At 39.1% G+C, this 21,722-nt stretch overlaps 1 protein-coding gene across 19 annotated transcripts in view; it reads left to right on the top strand.

Annotated features, from left to right (window-relative positions):
• LOC5566763 (protein argonaute-2) overlaps positions 1 to 19,978 on the top strand; it is a 178,714-nt gene extending 158,736 nt beyond the window's left edge. For 17 of the 19 annotated variants that reach the window (XM_021849128.1, XM_021849129.1, XM_021849138.1 and 14 more), the window contains 5 exons: positions 3,990 to 4,329; positions 4,394 to 4,560; positions 4,621 to 5,139; positions 16,772 to 16,941; positions 17,007 to 19,978. In XM_021849128.1, the coding sequence (XP_021704820.1) occupies positions 3,990 to 4,329; positions 4,394 to 4,560; positions 4,621 to 5,139; positions 16,772 to 16,941; positions 17,007 to 17,145 (1,335 nt within the window). In that variant the 3' untranslated portion in view covers positions 17,146 to 19,978. The remainder of the gene's footprint in view (positions 1 to 3,989; positions 4,330 to 4,393; positions 4,561 to 4,620; positions 5,140 to 16,771; positions 16,942 to 17,006) is intronic. The other 2 variants (XM_021849131.1, XM_021849144.1) reach the window with 1 other exon arrangement.
• Positions 19,979 to 21,722: the final 1,744 nt, after the last annotated feature.

Here is a 21,722-nt window from a genome sequence, read left to right as displayed (position 1 = left end):
CGTGAATTCAGCTTCATCAGATGAATTTCCCATACCGTCTGGCGTACCACAAGGAAGTGTACTTGGACCACTCATCTTCACTCTTTTCGTGAATGACGTGTGCTACCGACTCAGGTCCCCGAAGCAATTGTTTGCAGATGATCTTAAGTTCTACAGAGTGATCGAATCAACAATAGACTGTCTTGCCCTGCAAAATGACATTGTGGTGCAATCAGAACGGGATGCAGATCAGCATATCGAAATGCCGAGTGATATCGTTCACGCGTCGTCGAAATGTAATGAATTACCAGTACACCATCGGTAACCGCTCGCTTGAACGGTCCGACACCATCCGTGGCTTAGGTGTTACATTTGACTCGAGCCTACGTTTTCATGAACATATTTCAAATATGACAGCCAAGGCATTTTCGGTTCTTGGATTCATTCGGAGACACACATCAAATTTCACTGATGTTTACACATTGAAAACGCTCTTCTGTTCGTTGGTTCGAAGCATTCTCGAGTATGCAGTACCAATATGGGCTCCTTACCAAGCAACGCACATCATCCGCATAGAGCGAGTTCAGCGGAAATTTATTCGATTCGCCTTGCGCCAACTTCCGTGGAATGACCCTGTAAATTTACCGGACTATCAAGCGCGATGCAGGCTTATTGGGCTGGAGACTTTGTCAGATCGACGGAAAAACAGTCAACGATTGTTCGTTTTTGACGTTCTTGAGGGAAACACCGATTGTCCAGAGCTTTTGGAACAAACAAACTTTCAAGTTCCATCACGAAACCTGCGCAGCTATCCCGCGATTAGTGTACCATTCCATGGAACTAACTATGGACAACACAGTAGCTACAGTTCTTGTTTAAGAGCATACAATGAAGTAAGCAGATTACATGACTTTGGTATGTCGAAGACGCATTTTAAATCTAGGATAAGAATAGTCTGTACATTTTTTATAATTGAAGACGAAGTACAAATACAAATAACTTAGGCGTTGGAAATATTTTTGTTAAAAATGCGCCATAATATCCCGGACTTGATGATCCCGGAAGTCATGTATAATGCAATTCCAAAAGAGCTTTATTGGATATTGGTTTCCTTGAAAAATGATGATTAGAAGTATGTCCTATCACTAACTGACAACGGAATGTACGATCGTGAGCAATTTATACTCACCCCTTTGCTTAATAGAAGGAATTTGATCAAATTCAATGTTTCTCACAATTATGCCAAACGGCTATTATGCCAAATGGCGATTATGCCAAACGACCGTTATGCCAAATGGCATTATGCCTAACAGCTATTATGCCAAACGACTGTATGCCAAACGGCATTATGCCATACGGCATTATGCCAAACGGGGTAGACCCCTCACTACAGTAGTTTAAAATCGTGAATCTCATCAAGTAGCCTATATTGGGTACATGAATTTCTCTAAATCAGTAGTGTCATTGAACGCTCTAAATGCGGGAAATGCAGCGAGAAATAGAACATTTTTCTACAGTAATTTTGGGTTGCCCTTAGCAACGGGTGTTTTGCAATTTTCAAGGCTTTTCGCCTAGAGCAGCGATGGGCGTGAGTTTCACTGGTTTAGCTGACTGTGATTGGCTTTGTTTGACTACTGTAGAGTGAATTTCAGATTTTTTCCCAACCCTGCCGAAGCATATGCCCTTCTGAAGGCCACTCTCCTTTGTTCCACCCTATCGGATCGTCCCATACTAATCTTCAGCGATTCTGGAAGTTGTCTCCGAGAAATGGATTTCTACTCCTTGAAACATCCTTGGCTTCAGGAGTGATTCACATTGTAATAGCCAATACAATTTTTATGGCGTACGATTCAGCCGAGAATACGCTGCATTCTTTCGGTAGGCTGCATTTAAATACCCGTCAAACCGGTTATATTAAAAGCTGCACCTTCCGTGTGTTCTAGCTTGGAGCCTTCAATATAGACAATGATTAATAGGTGAAAGCGGGTTGAGAGTAGCTGTTGGACAACTGGGAGGACTTTTTCCGGTGGGTCGCCGGCGCAAACTCTTCTTTTAACGTCCCACACAATTTGCGGTTTTTTTTTTCATGCCACACACTGTCGCTCTATCTTGCAAGGCTATCGACAGCGGGAAGCGATGTTCAAGTAAGCTCGTCTAGTCGGTCCGATGTACGGCGAATTAGAGGGAGGTTGATGTTATCGCGTTTTTTGGCTAAGATTTGAATTGCCGTTTGAGCTGTGGACTGTGCTGCTGGAAGTTCGAATGGCATTTTTTCCGCCTCGATCATGACCGATAGTATCGGTCTGGTCACGAACGAACGAACCATCTTATTGTAAGCCGGGGCTAGGATCTGCAGAGTTGCTGGCCATCCTCGGCTCACTAACACTAACGGGACAACTGTCCTCCTACAGCCACCTGGAAGGTTCGCTCCGAGAGGAAGCTTTGCAGCACGTCGATCATCCGACCTTGTATTCGCCACGAGCTATCAAGCAGTGTTCGTCGACAGATGGCAGCGATTTCTCTAGCTCGGCGAAGTAGGTGTCGTTGTCACGTTCCGCACAAAAGGCGTGCTGACGTTTGTCAAGTCGACAACTCGACTCTAGCTCAAATGCTTGTTGATGATCTGCTCAAAAAACTTCGCCATGCAGCTGGTGAGCCAGATTGGCCAGGAGGCAGCAAGTCCGGAATCCTGGCAATTCGTTTTCGGAATTGGAATGACGATAGCATTCCGCCAGCTGGTTATTAAGAAACTCAAGAAGCGTAATTTTTACTGACAGAGGGAGACGTTGAATAACAGGGTACCCTATCAAATCTGCACCTGTTGAGGCAGCTCGCCCTTTGTCTTGAGCCCACAGAAGTTCGACTAGGGTGATATCGCTGTTGCATAGTGTGGTCAGCTCTAGTTAGCTAAAGGGCATCGATGCTTTCAACACCCAATAGTTCTTTGTTAAAGGCTTTCGTCTTCCACTTCCGTTCGCTAGTTATTGTCGCACGGTTCGGATCACCTGATGGTCGTTGCTTCGAAATGTGCAAACGAACCTCTTTGCAGAATAGTAGGTCTAGGTATGTCTCACTTCACTACAGCTTTCTGCTGGATAATATCCTCTTGCGTTGGGTACTCTGAGGTCCCACGCACCAGGATTTCATGGATAAAACAGTCAATGATGCCAATCCTCGAGAATAGATCTGATCAATTGTAGAATGTTAATTATTCTGATGCAACTTCTATCATGAGTTCAAATGCTGTAGAGAGTACAGAACTTGGGTTTTTCTTTGCAGATGGCGTTTTGGATATCTCCTGTGGTATATGTTTCGTCTGTTAGATCTGCTTGGGCAGACAAGCGACAAACTTCTCTGGGTCAATTTTAAGAACTCGAGCTTGGTCGTGATGAGCTCAACTCCGTGGTCTAATAGTTCTTGGGCTAGAATAATCCTTGTGTCTCTTCTTTGTAAGTTGGATTTCATTGGTTTACATCCGTTGGCGTACATTCTGTCATATGATCTCGACGCCATTCATGTGTTCGTCTCAGTCCTGTTTCTTCATTTTGATCATCAGTCCATTCGTTAAGTTGGTTCCTTTCTTTTATTTGCGCTTTTCTTGGCTCGTGGCATGAGACCTTTGCGGGATACACTCAAGAAGCTCTTCGTTTTTTAAGAACGGAAAAGCTGTGGCGCTCCTTTTCTTCCTGGCGATATTTTTTCACCAAAATAGGTAGCTCTGTTGTTTCAGTTTCAGTTTGTAATGTTACAGGACTGGTCGTTCTCTTTAACGCGATATTACAGTCCGTACTGTTTCATTGTTTTCAAATAGTTTCAACTACGGTGCTCTTATCTGCGTCAGGAAACACTCCCTCGAGAAGTTGACTTATTGATTGAAAACATCGCAGAATTTCCACTATTTAATCTTGAGAATCATCGATGCCTCAGAGTTCACCCGTATAGCACTTAAGTTAATTATAATTTTAAGAGAAATTGCTTTGTTAAGTGGCACGTTAAAATCAGCGAACAAGTTACTTTCTGGTCCACAGAATAAGGTGAGCTTAGCATTACCAAACCAAGGGGTTTGGGACATGCGAGGCAAACAATTTTTCACCGGCGTCGAAATCCGCGTCTGGGCCATTGCGTGCTTTGCGCCGCAGCGAACCGTCCGGGAGGACGCCCTGAGGAACTTCACCCAGCAGCTGCAGAAGATCTCCAACGATGCCGGAATGCCCATCATCGGACAGCCGTGCTTCTGCAAGTATGCCACGGGGCCGGACCAGGTGGAGCCCATGTTCAGATATCTGAAGAACACGTTCAACGCGCTGCAGCTGGTGGTGGTCGTGCTGCCCGGAAAGACACCTGTTTACGGTAAGTTCTTTTTATCACATTGGGGTGTTCCTGATTTGTAATATGATTTTTGTGCAATCAACAGCGGAAGTCAAGCGCGTAGGTGACACCGTACTCGGAATGGCAACCCAGTGCGTTCAGGCCAAAAACGTGAACAAGACATCACCGCAGACACTGTCCAATCTCTGCCTGAAGATCAACGTCAAACTGGGTGGAATCAATTCAATCCTTGTGCCATCAATCAGACCAAAGGTATGACTATGACTTTTGTACGATCTTCCCAGATTAGGTTCATTTGTTTGCTTTTTTCAGGTATTCGACGAACCGGTTATCTTCCTGGGTGCGGACGTAACTCATCCACCGGCCGGAGACAACAAGAAGCCCTCGATTGCGGCCGTGGTCGGTTCGATGGACGCCCATCCATCGCGTTACGCTGCTACGGTCCGGGTGCAGCAGCACCGCCAGGAGATCATCCAGGAGCTGAGCAGTATGGTTCGGGAGTTGTTGATCATGTTCTACAAATCGACGGGCGGTTTCAAGCCCCATCGGATCATCCTGTACCGGGATGGCGTATCGGAGGGTCAGTTCCCGCATGTGCTGCAGCACGAGCTGACGGCCATTCGAGAGGCGTGCATCAAGCTGGAAGCCGACTACAAGCCGGGTATCACGTTCATTGTGGTGCAGAAGCGTCATCACACGAGACTGTTCTGCGCAGACAAGAAGGAACAGAGCGGCAAGTCGGGCAACATTCCGGCCGGTACGACCGTCGACGTGGGCATCACCCATCCGACCGAGTTCGATTTCTATCTCTGCAGTCACCAGGGCATTCAGGTGAGTTTGATGCGGGGAAGAGCAAGGCTGGTGGTCACTCTTTTAATGTGTGTCTCTAAAAATACTCCATATTCAATGGAAGATCTCTAAATTCTCTTTAATCAAAATTGTCTCTAAAATCACTGTTTTCCACTTTCTCCTCTCAGTGAATCCTGGAGCAACATTCTAGAGGCTTAAAAAAATCGAAGACTCTTATTCGAGGAACTATTTTAGGAATTTATCCTTAGTTTTGTACCGGAATATTTTCAGAGACTCTGGGGTTTTTTTTCGAATATTCGCTGCTACAGCTATTTTTTAAAGGGATAATTAAAGGAATTTCTCCAGAATTAGCTCTAGGAAATCCAATACTCCTTAAATTTCCGCAGATACTATTCCAATCATTCCTCTTGAAAATTTTCCACCAATCCTTACAGCGATTTCTACCGTTGTTACTCTAGCAGATCTACCAAAAATTACTACAGTTAAAAAAAGGAATACTAAAAAAAATATTTCGGAATTTTTAAAGAAATTTGTCGAGGGATTTCCCAGGAAATTTTATGACAATTCCTCAAGGATCTTTTCATTCATCCACAGTTTGTCTCAGGAGTCGTTCCTTGACGGGGTTGGTGGTCTGATGGCTACCGCTTCTGCTTCATAAGCAGAAGGTCATGGGTTCAATCCCGGGCCCGTGCCTTTCCTCGTACTTTGTAGTTGTACATCTCTCACTTGCTTCTATCTTCCATTCTAAATCTAATCACACTCAAACTATTCGTTCATAGCAAACGCTAGAACCAGAGACGGACAAGAAACCATTTCTCTAACGCTTCCATTCTTCCTCGCGCATGCCTTCCTTACGCCTGATACATAGGCAGTCTGCTAACCACAAAAGCAAACCTCTCTGCCATTCCTTTCCCCCAATCCACACACTCTCGTATGTTCTGGCGTAGATGCAGCGGTATATACGGTCTACGTGGGAGCCAGTATAATGCATCATCAATTCCTCCCCCTTCCCCACATTGGTCTGCATTCTGACGTGGCAGGCACCATTGTCGCCTAAAAATAGAAGATCACCAGCACTTATACACTGAGGATGCCTGTTAGTCCCAAGCAGTCATTCGGTTGGTTCCTTGTGTAAGTGCAGCTGATCTGGCGATACTGGAGTAGCATCCACGGGCGGCCAATCAAGCTCAAGCTCAAGCTCAAGTTTGTCTCAGGAGTCGTTCCATGTTCCTCCAGGAAAACTTGATTATTCCAGGAAAACTTCAAGAAATTTTTTAATCAATTTGACCAGGGATTGCTCACCAATTTTCTCTAGATTTTTTTCTGGGAATTTCTCACACACTTCATCCGCGAACTGCTCTTGCAGTCCTTTTAACAGATCATCGAAACTTCAACAGCAGTTTTTGTGTTCCAAATTGAAATTTAACAGACGAAAATGTGTTCACTGTGTATCGGTTGGAAAATAGAATACAGTGAACATATTTTCATGATTTTGAACGAAATACTACTCTTCAACATTCTTAAATTGATGATGGATCCTGCCCCCTAACTATTCATAAGTAATTTAAAAAAAAAAAAATCTGATTATTTTTTAAATTTAGTTTGTGGTCTCAAATCAGCCAATACTACAGCAATTATCTCGACTAATTTCTTCTGGGATTCCGTTTGATGTTTCCTGAAAAACTTCTATATAAATTCTTTTAGATTTTTTTTGGGAAATTCCTCAAAGAATCTCTAGAAGACTTCCTGGAGGAATCCCATGAGGGATCTCTAGCGTAATGTTTGAAGCTGTTCTTGAAATTCCTGGTTAAAAGTTTAAAGCAATCATGGAGGTAATTCTTTAAAATCAGTGTGGGTATCGCTGGAGAAATAAGTGATTGAAATCTTGAAAGCATATGCATAGGCATCGATGATCGTACAATTCATAGTTGCTATTCCGTGAATGACCGGAATAATCAAACTTGCATAGGGAATCAACAGAAGTAGCTTTAGTGTAGCATATCATCTTCAATAAACAATTTCGAGGACTCCAAACTCCTTACGGTCATCGGAGAAGGGAAGGAATGTTGGTGTGACGTCTATTGCCACTAGAAATCGAGATCAGTTCTGCATCTCAATGGTTTCAAAGGAAGGTTTGTTTTAGTGGGAGGGTTTAACAGCTACATGATTAGGATACACCTTGATGAATGATGCGATTCATGTAGCCTCAATTTAAAAAGTTATGTATCAGTGCGTCGACACTTTCAATGTTGAACCATTCAAAGGTTATTTTTAGTAATTGTGACAAGTAAATACAATAATAGGTAGGTGTATCTCAAAATTCTACAAAACACGAACAAAAGCCAATGCCGACACATAAAATAAATATAATATTATCACAATACTAATTTGTGTTATCTCAAGCATGAAACGAGCTCACCAGTTAGTAATCCAGCCTCGATTGAAGTCACAATTTCGGCATTAGCACACAAAAGCTGGGATATAAAATCACTCCGACGGCGCGTGAAAACGAACTTGGGCCTTCGCAAAGCACTGCTCAGCAAAAATGGAACGGAAAAAACACATTCTACTCCGGCCACGCGATAAACAAAGCCGCTTGCTTGGGCCTTTCGAAGCGGACTCACATGGCAGCTTGAATTCTTGAAATGTTCGAAACGGATTTAAGGCCGCAGAAGGCCACAGAAGTCTCCGAATGGTGTTCACAGCATCGATTCGGTTTCAGGCAAACAGCAAATCACAGCGTTTGCCAGGTATAAATGCAAAGAGAGGATTGATTTTATAGGTCCTATGAGATAGCTCGGGTAGCAAGCGTTTGCCGGTATTATGCCAACGCAACGTAGTCTTTTACGCAACAACCAAGAGAACGGTTCGTGCTGAGAAAGGGAGTTAAGAGAAAAATAAGTGCTCATAAGAACATTGAGCTTAATGAACACTGTACCTGTGTTGTACAAAATATAACAGCGCGTCTACTGAAGTACTAGATTAAATTCCTTTTATCGAAAATTGTAGGGATCGATTCTTAGGTGACACACCCAAAACACACTAAACATATTTCAGCTGAATAAACTTTTATTCGGCTAGTATTATTACTTGGACATCTTGTCCCGCCTTAGCCTACTGTAAAAGTGTCCTAAATATTGTAGAACAATGTTCTGAATGTATGTGGTTTTTAATAATATTTTTCAAATTTTGCCTTTATGTGCCGGGCTGTTAGCGAGTCTGTGTTTAAAGACTTGTCTCTTTTTAGAGACTTGGTCTCTTTCTTATTACAAGTCTCCAAAATGTCTCTATTTCTAACGGAAGGTCTCTAAAGTCTCTTTTTTCCTGATTGCAATTATTCCTGCAGCAATTTCGATTTGTTCTAGAGAAACCTTCAGAGACTATTACGCAACTTTTGTTTTTCTAGGAATTTCTACTCATACTGTTAGAGGAAAAGCTTCCAAAATTATTTTATTCATTTCTTCAGAGATTTCTTCTGGAATACTTCCAGAGACTTTTCCATAGATGCATGTAGAGATTCTTCTAGTAGTTTTCCCAGTTCCTACAGGATTTCTTTCAAGAAAATCTAGGGTTTCAATGCTAGTAATGGACCCCTTAGTAGCTGAAATTCATTCTCCACGCTTTTCCGGAATGATATCTCAGACGCATATACGTTTTGTGGAGTCTAACAACAAGTTCAACGTTTCTACTTCATAGTACGCCTATGAAACATACAAAATCATTCGATTTTTCCAGCGAAATATGCATTTGGAAAACTGTTATCCGAATGCCTATTTTGGACCCTCCTGGGGTACATAATAGGAATGTTTACAAATTAGACGTTTCCTCTTATGGACTCTCCATTTGATTCCCACACTGAACGAAATCTCCCGCCATATATTGAATGATTTTTGCCTCATCCGAGCCCCATACCTATTTTCAGACACATTCAAGATGATTTTCATCTTCGGTGAAATCATCTGTTTACAAATCGCACTGAATAGAAATCATCCTATCTTGAAAGTATTTTCATCCTTTCAAAAGATGCTTGGTTTTGAATGATTTTCATACGTCAATGTAAACAACTTCCATCACATGCTTGGTATAAATAAAAATATTTAAATCGACTTCAAACAATAATAACGTTAATAGTTTTATACACATTCTATTTTATTGTCAGTTATCAGCATCCAAAATTCTCAATAATCCAGGAATAATTGATCTCATGGCCACATGAGCCGCAGGCACCTGCATGAAGCTGCTGCTGATGTGACTCCAGAATTTGAACGGAAGGCCTTGGGATTCACGATTTGTGTATTTTAAAGCAAGCTTGAAAGTAAGAAAACATAATTGCAATGGAAATAATTCTGGATAAATCCTTCACAAAATGCAATTACCTGTAAAATCCAAGAGGCAAATCTTGAACCACCACGCTGCTGCCACCATATTTTCGGTAAACATTTCAAGAGTAATTTGACGTTTAGGATCGTTAGTTTTCCGTATGATATTTCATTCGATAGTTGAATGATTTTTGATTAGGGGCATGGTATAAAACAAAATCCGTCAATTATTTGATGTTACTCATTTGTGGTGTCTTAATTCAACTGTCTACTTATTGTCATACGGAATCACAGTAAAAGTCATTTCAGGATTGGATGATTTTTGTTCAGAAGTCGGTGGATGTGTCATATTCTTCAATAGTCATTCAAAATAAGAAATATGAATATTTACAGCCATGTATATTATAAATCATTCAATATAAGGAAGGAGCTTTCGTTCAGTGCATGTAATCCGGCTCGCTACCGACCCACCTGGAAATGCGTATTATTACATTTACAAAACTGTTCCAATATCTGTATTTATGCGTCTCAAACCAAATATTTTGCATGAAACTGCTGACTAACGATGCAAACGAAGTTCCCCCGGTAGATTTTTATAGGAATACGGTTGCTTGAAGTGTTAATTTTATGTTTTCATGTAGGGGGTCCATAATACGCAAAGGCATCGACTCAATTTTTTTATCTCACTTCTCTGACATATGATATGATTTTTATTAGGCACTATGAATCTAGCAGGTCACACTAATATTCAACTTGAAAACCAGCCGAGGGTAAATTGAAAAAATGCCATTTTATGGTCTTATAAAAAGCATTTGATTAGTGTGTCCATTATGTCCCTAATTTAATAGATTCGTCGTGGAATTCCTCATGAAATTCCTCCACACATTTCTCAAGGATATTCTTCAACACTTCAACACTTCACTCCCCTGCAGTTCTTCAAAACATTTTCTTTTTTCCAAGTAAATTTCATTTTATTTGTTCCTTTCCAGATTCCTCATTCGCAAATGGCTTCAGGAATTTTGTCCGAATTTTTCAACAAGGAATTCATGCAGAATGTTTTTCATATTCATCTAATTAATCTTTGCAATCCTCTGAGGCTTCGTCAAGAGTCCAGGAGTTCCTTAAGGGAATCTTGTACGAGTTCATCATACTTTATAACTAAAGTTTTATCAGATGTAACTTTATGAGTTCCTTCTGATTTTGATTTCGTAACTTGAAAAAGCTTGAATGAATAGAAGTGTTAGGCCTTTTCATGTTTCTTATTTCGGATGCTAACTCTCTCTTGTGCTCCATATTCCGAACCCTTTGATTCGAATTTTGGACAGCTTATGAAATGCATAATCAGGAAATTCAAGCAATTGATTAGGATCACCCAGCCATAAGAGAAATGTCTATGTTAATTGGGCACTGTAAATTTCAATAGATTTCTATTTACAAAATACGCCTCCAAAGTGACTCATTTCGAATGATAAATTGTAAAAGTTTTCATGTGAAACATTAGCTACATAAAGTAGAGTGTCCGAATTTTGAATTAGAAAGATAGTTCATAAAGGCGTTTTTAGATAAATTTCTGCATGAAATGTTGAAGAAATTTTGAACAATAATTTTGTAACAAATCCAAAAAAATCACTGGAGAAAATAGGGTGGTTCAGCTTGGGCACTTCCATGATTCACTTTGGCATGGGGGGTTTTTCTCGATCGCATTGTCTGAAACTTTGCAATAAGAAGCAAATCAGTACGACGCATATTGTGACCAAATGAAATATGAGCTCTGTAACTTTAAAAAAAACCCTACTGCGGAAGTGAATCAAATGTGCCAAAAATAGGATCCGGATCCCTACTGGTTGAATTCTTGAAGATGTTCTAAACGGGAATCCTAGTAAAAAGTCTTGATACATTCAGTGGAGGACTTAGGATTTTCTTGATAAAGTTCTGATGGAATCACGGAGGTAACTTCTGTGGTAAACGTTGAATTATTTAATTCTATAATGAAACTCCGAGAGGGATTATTTGGAAAGTTCGTAAAAATTGATAAATGAACTCCTAAGTAAATCTTAGAGGTCCCTTTTCAGTCTCTTTTTGGTTTCTGTTTGATTCTTTTTAGGCAAGAGGTCCTCAATGTTCCTATTTGGTTTCGGCCTTTTGTATGTTTTGTTTGTTTTTGTTTTTCCGGCCTTTAATGATTCGGTCTTTTGTGGTCTTTTACTTTTCTTAGTAATTTTCAAAATGCACGGAATTATGGTCTTATTTGCGCTAAGTTACGAAACTTTACGAAACCAGCCAGTTGATTTCTAATCAAATCAATCTATTACCGTATACGTACCTAACTTTGCACAGCGCCAAACAATGCGCATTTACTTAGCTTAGCTTAGACTGACTACACATATCAATGGTTGCTATTCCGTGATTGACCGAAGTCAGTGAAAATGCACAAGGAATCAACTAAAAGTTCGGCTAGAATTGGTCATAATTTTCTTCAGTGCCAATTATTCTGTGCCTTTATTTATACAGGATCAATAACGGCGCCGGCCACGTCCTTGCAGTCAGGTGCGATTGGGGGAAGGAATGTTAGTATGTAACCGTTGCTATTTGGATACCGTGTTTGCCTTTGCATCTTCACAAAGGTTACTGGGAGGGTTGTTTGTTAATGGGGAGGATCAATGGGTCATAAGATGAACTTTGATAAGCGATTTACCATGATAAACATACACTCCCGTGCATAAGTTTGGGTTCACCCTCTTAAAAACCTACAAAAGTGTTCTGTCCATATCTCTGTGATTACACGTCCAATTGAAACTCTCTAAGCCGCATTCGAAAAGCAAAGAGTTACTACTGTATTTTTCTTAAAACATTCTTTGAACTTTGTATACTAAATTTTTACTTAAAATAGTGACATTAAAAAAAACACACTGAAAAATCATATCTAATTTCCTCAGCATTGGATCGACCAAAATTTTAATTTAAAGTGTTATTAGAATCGTAATCTTATATTCTTTGAAGAGACCCCACGAAATTTTGGCGGAAAAATCTGAAAAGTATTCAAATTCAATGAAACAGTCAGTCAAGTCATCGTGCAAAAGTTTGGGTTCACCCCTCAGTATGGTGTATCGTGCAAAAGGTTTGGATACACCTGACCTTGCTTAAGGTGATTATGAAACGAAGCCAAACTTTGAATTTTCAAGGGCACAAGACTGGAGAATCTGACAACAGTTCGCGTTGAAAAACCAATCAAATTGCTTGCTTGCTGGAGGTGACCAATGGGATAAATTTTCAACGCGGAGCGCTGTTCGATTCTCTCGTCTTGTGCTCTTGAAAATTTGAGGTGTGGCTTCGTTCTATAATCACCTTAAATCTGTGAAATCCCAAACCAATCATGTGCGCGTTATTGTTTGCGGTCGAAAAAGCTTTAAACCATTAAAATCGGTTGAAAAATGGCAGAGATATTGACAAAAATGATGTGCGTGCGGCTCAGGTAAACCCAAACTTTTGCACGATTTGCATCATACTGAGGGGTGAACCCAAACTTTTGCACGATGACTTGACTGACTGTTTCATTGATTTTGAATGCTTTCCAGATTTTTCCGCCAAAATTTCGTGGGGTCTCTTCAAAGAATATAAGATTGCGATTCTAATGACACTTTGATTTAAAATTTTGGTCGATCCAATGCTAAGGAAATTAGATATGATTTTTCAGTGTGTTTTTTGAAAAATGTCACAACTTTAAGTAAAAAATCAGTATAGAAAATTCGAAAAAAGTTTTTGGAAAAATACATACGAAGTAAGAATAACTCTTTGCCTTTCGAATGCGGCTTAGAGAGTCTCAATTGGACGTGTAATCACAGAGATATGGACAGAACACTTTTGTATGTTTTTTAGGCGGTGAACCCAAACTTTTGCAACGAGAGTGTATATTCGTGAGATATGAACATGAATACGAATACGAAAATAGCAACTTTAAAAAAGAAAACTCTCAGTTAATAACTGTGGAAGTGCTTATTGAACACTGGCTTTTGAAGCTGAGAAGCAGGCTCTGTCCCAGTGAGGACGTAATGCCAAGAAGAAGAAGATGAATATAATATTTTCAATTGATATGAAAAATTTCCAAATAGGAGAAAACAGTGTCGACACTTTGAGTGCCGAACCATTCAAAGTTTTTTTTTATTACAAAAATAAAGGTAAAAACATAAATAATTTACATAAATAATTTACATAAATAATTTATGAATAAGAGTTTATTATTCACAGTGACGAACCATTCATAGTTTGTTGAAAAATCATATTTACGTGTGAGGTTAATGGGTGGTATGCACGTAGATTGAAGGATTGTTGTACCTAAAGAATGCTTTAGAAAAATATTGAAATAATTCATACAGCAATAGGGGCAATGGGGGCAATATGAACATACGGGGCAATATGAGCCACCCCGGTTTTGACCTCAAAAACAGTGTTTTAATGTCTAGTGTTATTATGATCTGTTAAAGGATGCCTCAAATAGCCACTACAATAAAAACCGTAAGAATATTCGTTTGAACACTCAAGATATTTACAAAAATGTACAAATTTGTTCTTCGTCATGAAAAGCTTATAATTTTGGCAGTTTTTAATTAAGCCTATAAGACAATTATATTTATAATTCTGGTAAATTTTACCAATCCTTTGAAACTTCTAACCATAATGAACAGTTCGTGAGTGAAATTAGATTTGTTCGTAAACAAAATTATTGAAAAACAATATATTATTTATAAAATGAAGGGGCGGGGCAAAATGAGCCACCTAGATTTAAGCAAAACAAACGATGTTTTGAACATAAAAATGCATTGCCTAAATATACCAGATTATTTTTCACTGCATAGCCATCTTTATGCACCATTACAATTGGAACACTTTGCTAGAAAATACGTTGAACCAATTTATCGCAATTTAGTACTAGTATAACATGGTCTGTTTACTATGTATTATGCATCTTTAAAATATAAGCCGCTAGAATCAATTATTTCAAGCAAAGCTAATACAATTTCCTTTCCAATAATGTACTCTTAACCACTAACTCTTCTCTATACTGTTTTAAATAAAAATCATTCGATTGAGTGAAGCGGCTCATAATGCCCCATATGGTTGGTGACCACGTAGAAAAACATGGTTTTCCAAAAAGTTCCTGACATAATTTGCAAGTTGATGTTAACATTAGTTATCGACGTAACATGGAAGATAACATTTTAAAGTACAACTCACTTGCATTTATACCATATTTTTGCTGTTTTTCTATGCATTTCATGACGTTTTCCTTAGGCGGCCCATATTGCCCCGATCAGAATGGTATAGAGAGGATCGAATCAGTACAACGTCGCTTCATACGGTTCGCCCTTCGTCGACTTCCTTGGCGTGATCCATTCCATCTACCGAGCTATGAAAGTCGATGTCGTTTAATACATATCGACACACTTCAAGTGCGAAGGGACGTTTCGAGAGCTCTATTTGTAGCCGATACTTTACAAGGCCGGATCGACTGCCCTGATATTCTACGGGCGGTGAACTTGAACGTTCGTCCTAGAACGCTTCGAAATAATTCGTTATTGAGACTACCTTTTCAACGCACTAATTACGGACAGAACAGCGCAATAATAGGCATGCAAAGGACGTTCAATAGGGCCGCTTCTGTGTTTGATTTTAATATGTCTCGTGAAACTGTTCGTCGTAATTTCTATGTAAGGTACCTTGGGGCAAGTGGGTAATGGAATTCGCATAGTTGAGATTCTTCCAATTCTAGAGACTTTAAATTGAAACAAATGAGGTTGTGTATATTTTTTAGCTTGACTCCCACCATATATAAGCAGCATGCTGAAATTGATTTTTATGAAAAATTGAAGAAAAAAATACAGAAAAAGTTTTTGAAAAATGTCTCCTTACTTTTCACTTGCCCCAAAAGTGGGGCAAGTGAAAAGTTTACCGTTTTGAACAATAAATTCAAAAACAAACAGTTATATTCACGATTTCTATTACTTTTAACACTTGTTAAGGCTTCCCAATGAACAATAACATAAGTAACATGTAAACAAAGAAAATGTTATTCTTTTCACTTCAATTTTCTTCTGTTTAGTTATGTTATTTGAAATGATTCGACAACATTATAACTGCAACATTTCCAATGTTAGTTCTTACATTATAGGACAGCAATTGCATTTCTGCTCTATAGAATTTTCACCGCTAGTTATTTGTTTTTGAGAAAGCCGGATATGACGTCGGATAACTCTTCGGGAGAAATCAAACGGAATCCACCAATAACGTATTTAGAATCTTTTTTTATGTGGATAGACCTATACCCCATTTTCATGTTTTGAATTAGCTTTACATAGACATTCCACGAGATACGAGATTTCCGTGTGTTTTCTAATATTGCAACTTTTCAGTCAACGTCTTCCTATTAATTGGCTGCCCGAAGTAGACATATTAATATTGTAATGTTTGGCAACATCTTTTAGAGAAGTTCCATAATTTCTAATAGCTTTTAACGCTTGAGTATAGTGTTTCTTGAATTATCAGCACGTTATGTTTTTCTATGACAATTGCGAATCATGTTTACTTATGGCTACTTAAAGAGAAAACACAAATTCAATCTCTAATGATAAACTTTTCACTTGCCCCACCTGATAAGAAAATTGAAGATGTTTTAATTTAGTTATTTTTAGGTCTACGTCGAATTAATTCTAAAACTTTTTTTATTGCAGTTTGAAACTGTCACAGAGGACAACTAAGAAGTGGTACAAGAAATTATTTTCCCCAACTTTTTTCCACTGAAAATATTAAAATAAGATTGTACGCCGCCAACTTGTTACGGAGTAACAGTTGACAGGTTAACAATTTTTCGCTCTTTTATGCAATAATGGCTGAAAAATCTCAAAAATCTCTTACCTATTGTAATTTTCTCAATGGCTTCAAAGGTTTACGCATGAGTTTTAAACGTTAATTCACATATTAAGTAAAATATATCAATAGTTTTCACTTACCCCATTTACCCACTTGCCCCGCGGTACCTTACTATTTTCCAATTTAAATGACGATTAGTGATATCCTTATGTGTTATATTTTTTTTTTTGTTAACAAATTATGTTTAGGTTAAGGCATCATCGGGACAATTGTTGTCTGTTGGTGTAATATAATAAATAAATAAATCACCCCTACTCATGTTGGTTCCTGTTTGGTCTCATTTTGGCCTCTTTTTTTCAAGCCTGAGGTCTCCAAAATTGCTGTTTTCAAGACACTCATTCGCTACCAGCCCTTGACCCCTAAGCAAAGAGATACGACAGGGTTGTAACATCATTTACTTCTAATTTCAGGGCACCAGCCGCCCGTCGCATTATCACGTCCTGTGGGACGACAATCACTTCGAATCCGATGAGCTCCAGTGCCTGACGTATCAACTGTGCCACACGTATGTCCGGTGCACCCGTTCCGTTTCGATTCCGGCACCGGCGTACTACGCCCATTTGGTGGCATTCAGGGCCAGGTAAGGATAAACCATTTTTAGCATAGTTCTTTGAATAATGACGAAACCTTTCTCTCTCCCCAAAGGTACCACTTGGTCGAGAAAGAACACGATTCGGGCGAAGGATCTCACCAGAGTGGTTGCTCCGAGGACAGAACGCCGGGTGCGATGGCTCGTGCAATCACCGTACATGCCGATACCAAAAAAGTTATGTACTTCGCTTAAAGAAAGTATTTTTTTATACAGTTTGTTCGATATATTAGTTACTTTTATAATTTTTACAAAATTTTACATATTTATGCAATTGAAAACTTGTTTCGTATACAAAGAAATCGCGTGAATTTCAAACTTTAGTAGCATCCTTACTGATAACAACCAGGAAAAGGGCACTATTTCGTCGCAAACGCCAGCTGAATAAAACCTAGAACTCAATTTGAAACACGCAAACACTAACCAACAACAGAATAACAGAACGATCGATATTATTGCTTCAGTCAGGATTAGTAAAGTGTATGAATTATTCTTTAATCTATATATGCATATGTCGCTTATCTTTCAGCTACTAAAGCACATTTAGTAATTACTTAAACGCAGTTTAGTGTTAGGACTTAGTTTTCCGAGCAGCAAGAATTGTGCAACTCCACGGAAAGGCAAACCACGGTGTCGTAGCTAGGCAGCAGCTAAGGTAGAAAGAAGCAGGGGCATCCCTCACAAAACGAATTACAAACTCGAGCAATAGCAATGCAAGTAAAAGCTTCTCGTGGATTCTAGATTTTAGGTTCCATAAATGCGTATTTTTTATTGCCGCAAATTATCATGTATGATTGCAACATATATTTACACATTTCTCTTTATATAATCAAAACACCAATTGTAACAAACAACACAACAAGGTTTCTTTACATTTACGATTAACATTTACTTTTGCTCAAACACGTACATTTGATAGGTTTCGAAACACGGCTTTAAACCCCAAAACAACTAAAGATTGTGAACTCTTCGGAAAAATTTCATATAGCTTCCAATTTAGTTTTATTACTTGTATAGTTCTATTTCTATTAATTGTACATTAGTGTACGGACACGCCTCACATCCTAGCGTTTAAGTGAAGAGGCTTTTCAAGGGACACCACACATAAACACACACACAGAAACAACACTCACCGACATCATCTATAGAACAGCTCCGGGAACAGTGAAAAACAAAATTTTCATATAAGCGCAATGTGAAAGCAACAAAGAAAAAAACAAGGGAAATTAATTTTAACTAAAACAGTTAACAACAGGAAACAAACACACAGACACAGAAACTTACTACCAATTACTTAGTGCTTTTGTTTTTCTGTACCAACTACCTACCTAGTTTGTGTTTGTTATAGTTAACTAGTTTCTATGAACACGAATCGAAATGATGTGGTGGAAATTGTTTAGAATACAAACAAGGATTGTGATATTTATTTTACTGTGAAAACTGTTCGTTTGGATGTGGTTTCAGTTTGAAAGAAGTTCTCTGGTTTGTAATATCGGATCAGATTTAGTATCCGTACGATATTTGTAAGCTCAAAAAGTGTTGAATTGGCGGTCTGGTATTTCAGAATTGTTTATGGTAAACGCAGTATAATCGCTTCACAGCGTTATGGGTAACACACAAATATGCATCAGTGTTGGATTAAACCCAGAATTTCTTGTCTAAAGGTTTTAAAGTTATGCAAATTACTTTCGAACCGCCTTCGATCGAACAGTATTCACAGCGTAAAATCAAACAATCCAACTGACAAAGCGAACAACTCAGCTTTAAGCCAATCTCTGCGAAAATCAAAAGGATAACACTCTTTAGGGAACAAATCTCAACCAAACGCAATAGGTAAAGAAAAATACATTGAATGCGAAGTCTTAGACATTCCTCAAAATCAGACAATCTAAACCGTTGTCTGGTCAAATTATGCGAGCGAAAATGAACCATTTTTTATTGTTTTTCGTTTTGTTAACTATTAAAAAGGGGTTTAATTTTTCGGTACACCCTCTAGCATTGAAAGCGTTATTAATCGATAAAGAAGTACTCGAGCCAACTAACTTATTACCTAAACTAAAAGGAATAAAACTATTAAAGACGAACGCAAAAAAAAAAGTGGCGGTCACTCACTCCGGTGAGTGTCACACACGAAATCAAACAAGGGAGTAATTTTATAAGTAGTGAAAATCTATTCGTTTCAACCTCACAGTCCCACACAAACAAAACACACACTCTCTCTTTCTGATGATCATCAAGGAAAACGCAAGTATCGTCGTTTTTATCTAGTTTTGTTGTATACTATTGTAAGAACTCAAATCAGGCAACAAGAGCCAACCCTAAGTGAGAGCCTATGAAGAAGAAACGCGAAACTTAATGAAGCGGAAGTTGAACGAAGGAAAAGCAAAACCTTGAAACAATTAATGATGGAACAAAGCCACTAAACATCATATATGGGAATAAATTTAATCCAGTTGTAAGTAAAGTCGCATACTTAGTGGGTAAGTCAAGACGGCGGAAAAAAAATGGATAATATTAGTAAATAGGAAAACTGCAAAGAGCTCTTATCGATTTATTAGGACTACGGTTCTTAGAGAAAATGGATGTATCTCTCAATGTGTTTTGTATTTTTTTTTCCATTAGAACAACGGTCAAACCCCGGGAAATTTAGGGACGTGGGCAAGAAACAATGGAATGCGATTTATCAAACGTCCACGTCCCGGCAAACAATTCATTACTTCAATATATGTGCGTGTGAAAGAACAAGATGAATTTAACACTTACCCAACGTAAAGAAAGCAGCAAACGTGCAGACGAAACACAATAAAAGGTGTAATTAGCTTGTAAGAATTTTAACCAAAAAGGGAAGAAACAAAAAGAGAATCAATCTACGCACCATTTTTAGGAGAATAAGCGCTAAACAAAAGGTTGGACAGACATAGGATCTATGGAAGAAGCGGTCGAAGTCATGAATTATTATATTTAATTAGAAGGAACGTTAACACTTTTCTCACACGTCGCAGAAGAATACACCAAAATGAGTAAATTATTATTATTTTTTTCAATGATGGAAGAAGAAAGAATCAAACATGATTGAATACGTTAAGTGTTTCAAAAAAGTATACGTTTGCAGAACATATCGAGCAAACTCTTCAATAAGCCTGATAATAATTTCGAAACGAAATGATTGCTCAGAGACGTTTGAATCCTGGATTTCTTGTTTGCTAGGAGATGATTTTGGTATGGTTACCAGATTCCATTTCGCTCATTCAATACTAACTAGTGTTGGTCGGTCGTGGGTTTTGGGTATGGTGATCAGGGTTGGGAATTATCGTGTTCTCCATCGACTTCTCAATTTGAAGGGATTCAAATCACTTGCTCAATACAACCACGTCGTTCATCTGATTCTAAGCGCATCATTCAGCTGAACTGTTTCAGATGCACTTAATTGAGTTGTTCGGGACAGTTGTATTTGTTCCTGTGGTGATTTGGCATACTGTCGAGTAGGCCATGCTAGTCTGGAGGATAGTTATCACAAAACTGTCAAGCTGAAAAGACATGAAAACTCCACATAAGTAATTTCAGTATTTTTGAAAATAATATTCCAGAAAAATCTGGTATCGAACCCTACTAGCACTGGTGGAATTGGTTGATCAAGATCAGCGGGACGTTATCGATCATCCCGGAGGTGGTGCTGTAGATCGAGGTATCATAGAGTCCGTGACGGTGGACCATCACTAAAAATTTGCGGACTACACTGGATAAGTTTCAAAAGACGGCAGGGTTGACCGTTAACGAGCGGGCACTTGGCGTACCGAGAGACGTTCAAAGGTTCATGCATTGAGAAGCGAGCACTCAGCAGAAGTGTATTCGGAACATTCGGATGGAACAGGTTGTAGATCTGTGAACAGGAAGGTTTGTTGGTTCCGCTACGAGATTCGCTCAGGCATCGAGGTGCCAAGATAACGGCCAACGGGCTTCCAAACATGAAGAAGTCTCCGACTTCGAAGTCGAATTTGGGATGTCTTGAACCGATGGTAGAGTAAGATCTTCTTCGCGGGGACGGTGCTGTTAATAACTTGTTCACGTTCAGGTCATTAACTTCCATGAAGTCAACGATGTGATCTAGCTCGGAAGCTTCGCTTTCATGTCGGATATTAACTCTACACAGTCGTGAGCTAGAACGCGACCCATGGAATCTCCGACTAGCGCAACTTGTCCATTGAAGCCAATTGGACAGAATAACCAACGCATTGGTACACATGGACGGACACGGAATCAGCTGAATCGTCACGTAGCCCCGTGTGCTTCAAGAGAAAAGGAGATGTGGTGATTTGGCATACTGTCGAGTAGGCCATGCTAGTCTGGAGGATAGTTATCACAAAACTGTCAAGCTGAAAAGACATGAAAACTCCACAGTTCCTAATAACTTTCGAGCTAAGTCCAACATTGCGATCGGAGATGCTATGCGGAGAGTTGGGTTCAACAGCCGAGGAACGATTTTCATCAGATCCAGGCAATTTGTTTGCTTCGTGGCTGATCTGGATATGTATTGTCGGTAAAACATTTGAAACGGTGGTAGATCTTTTCATCTGCTTGAAGCGAGAAACTGCGATTTAAAAAAAAATCACGAGTTTCTTATGTACCTACCATGTACAAATCGCTTAAGAGGACCATTGTCTTCTACGAGCATGAAGCTCTGTTTGAGAACCTGACCTCGTGTAGCCTTTACTCGAAGAGAACTTGCAGGTTCTTGGGGTTTTGAAACACTGGGTGCTTAGGATTAAGGCGAA

This window comes from Aedes aegypti, chromosome 3 (genome assembly GCF_002204515.2).
Source record: "Aedes aegypti strain LVP_AGWG chromosome 3, AaegL5.0 Primary Assembly, whole genome shotgun sequence".
Taxonomy (NCBI): domain Eukaryota; kingdom Metazoa; phylum Arthropoda; class Insecta; order Diptera; family Culicidae; genus Aedes; species Aedes aegypti.
The sequence above is the reverse complement of the archived record's forward strand: the minus strand, read 5'-3'. Positions and strand labels throughout refer to the sequence as shown.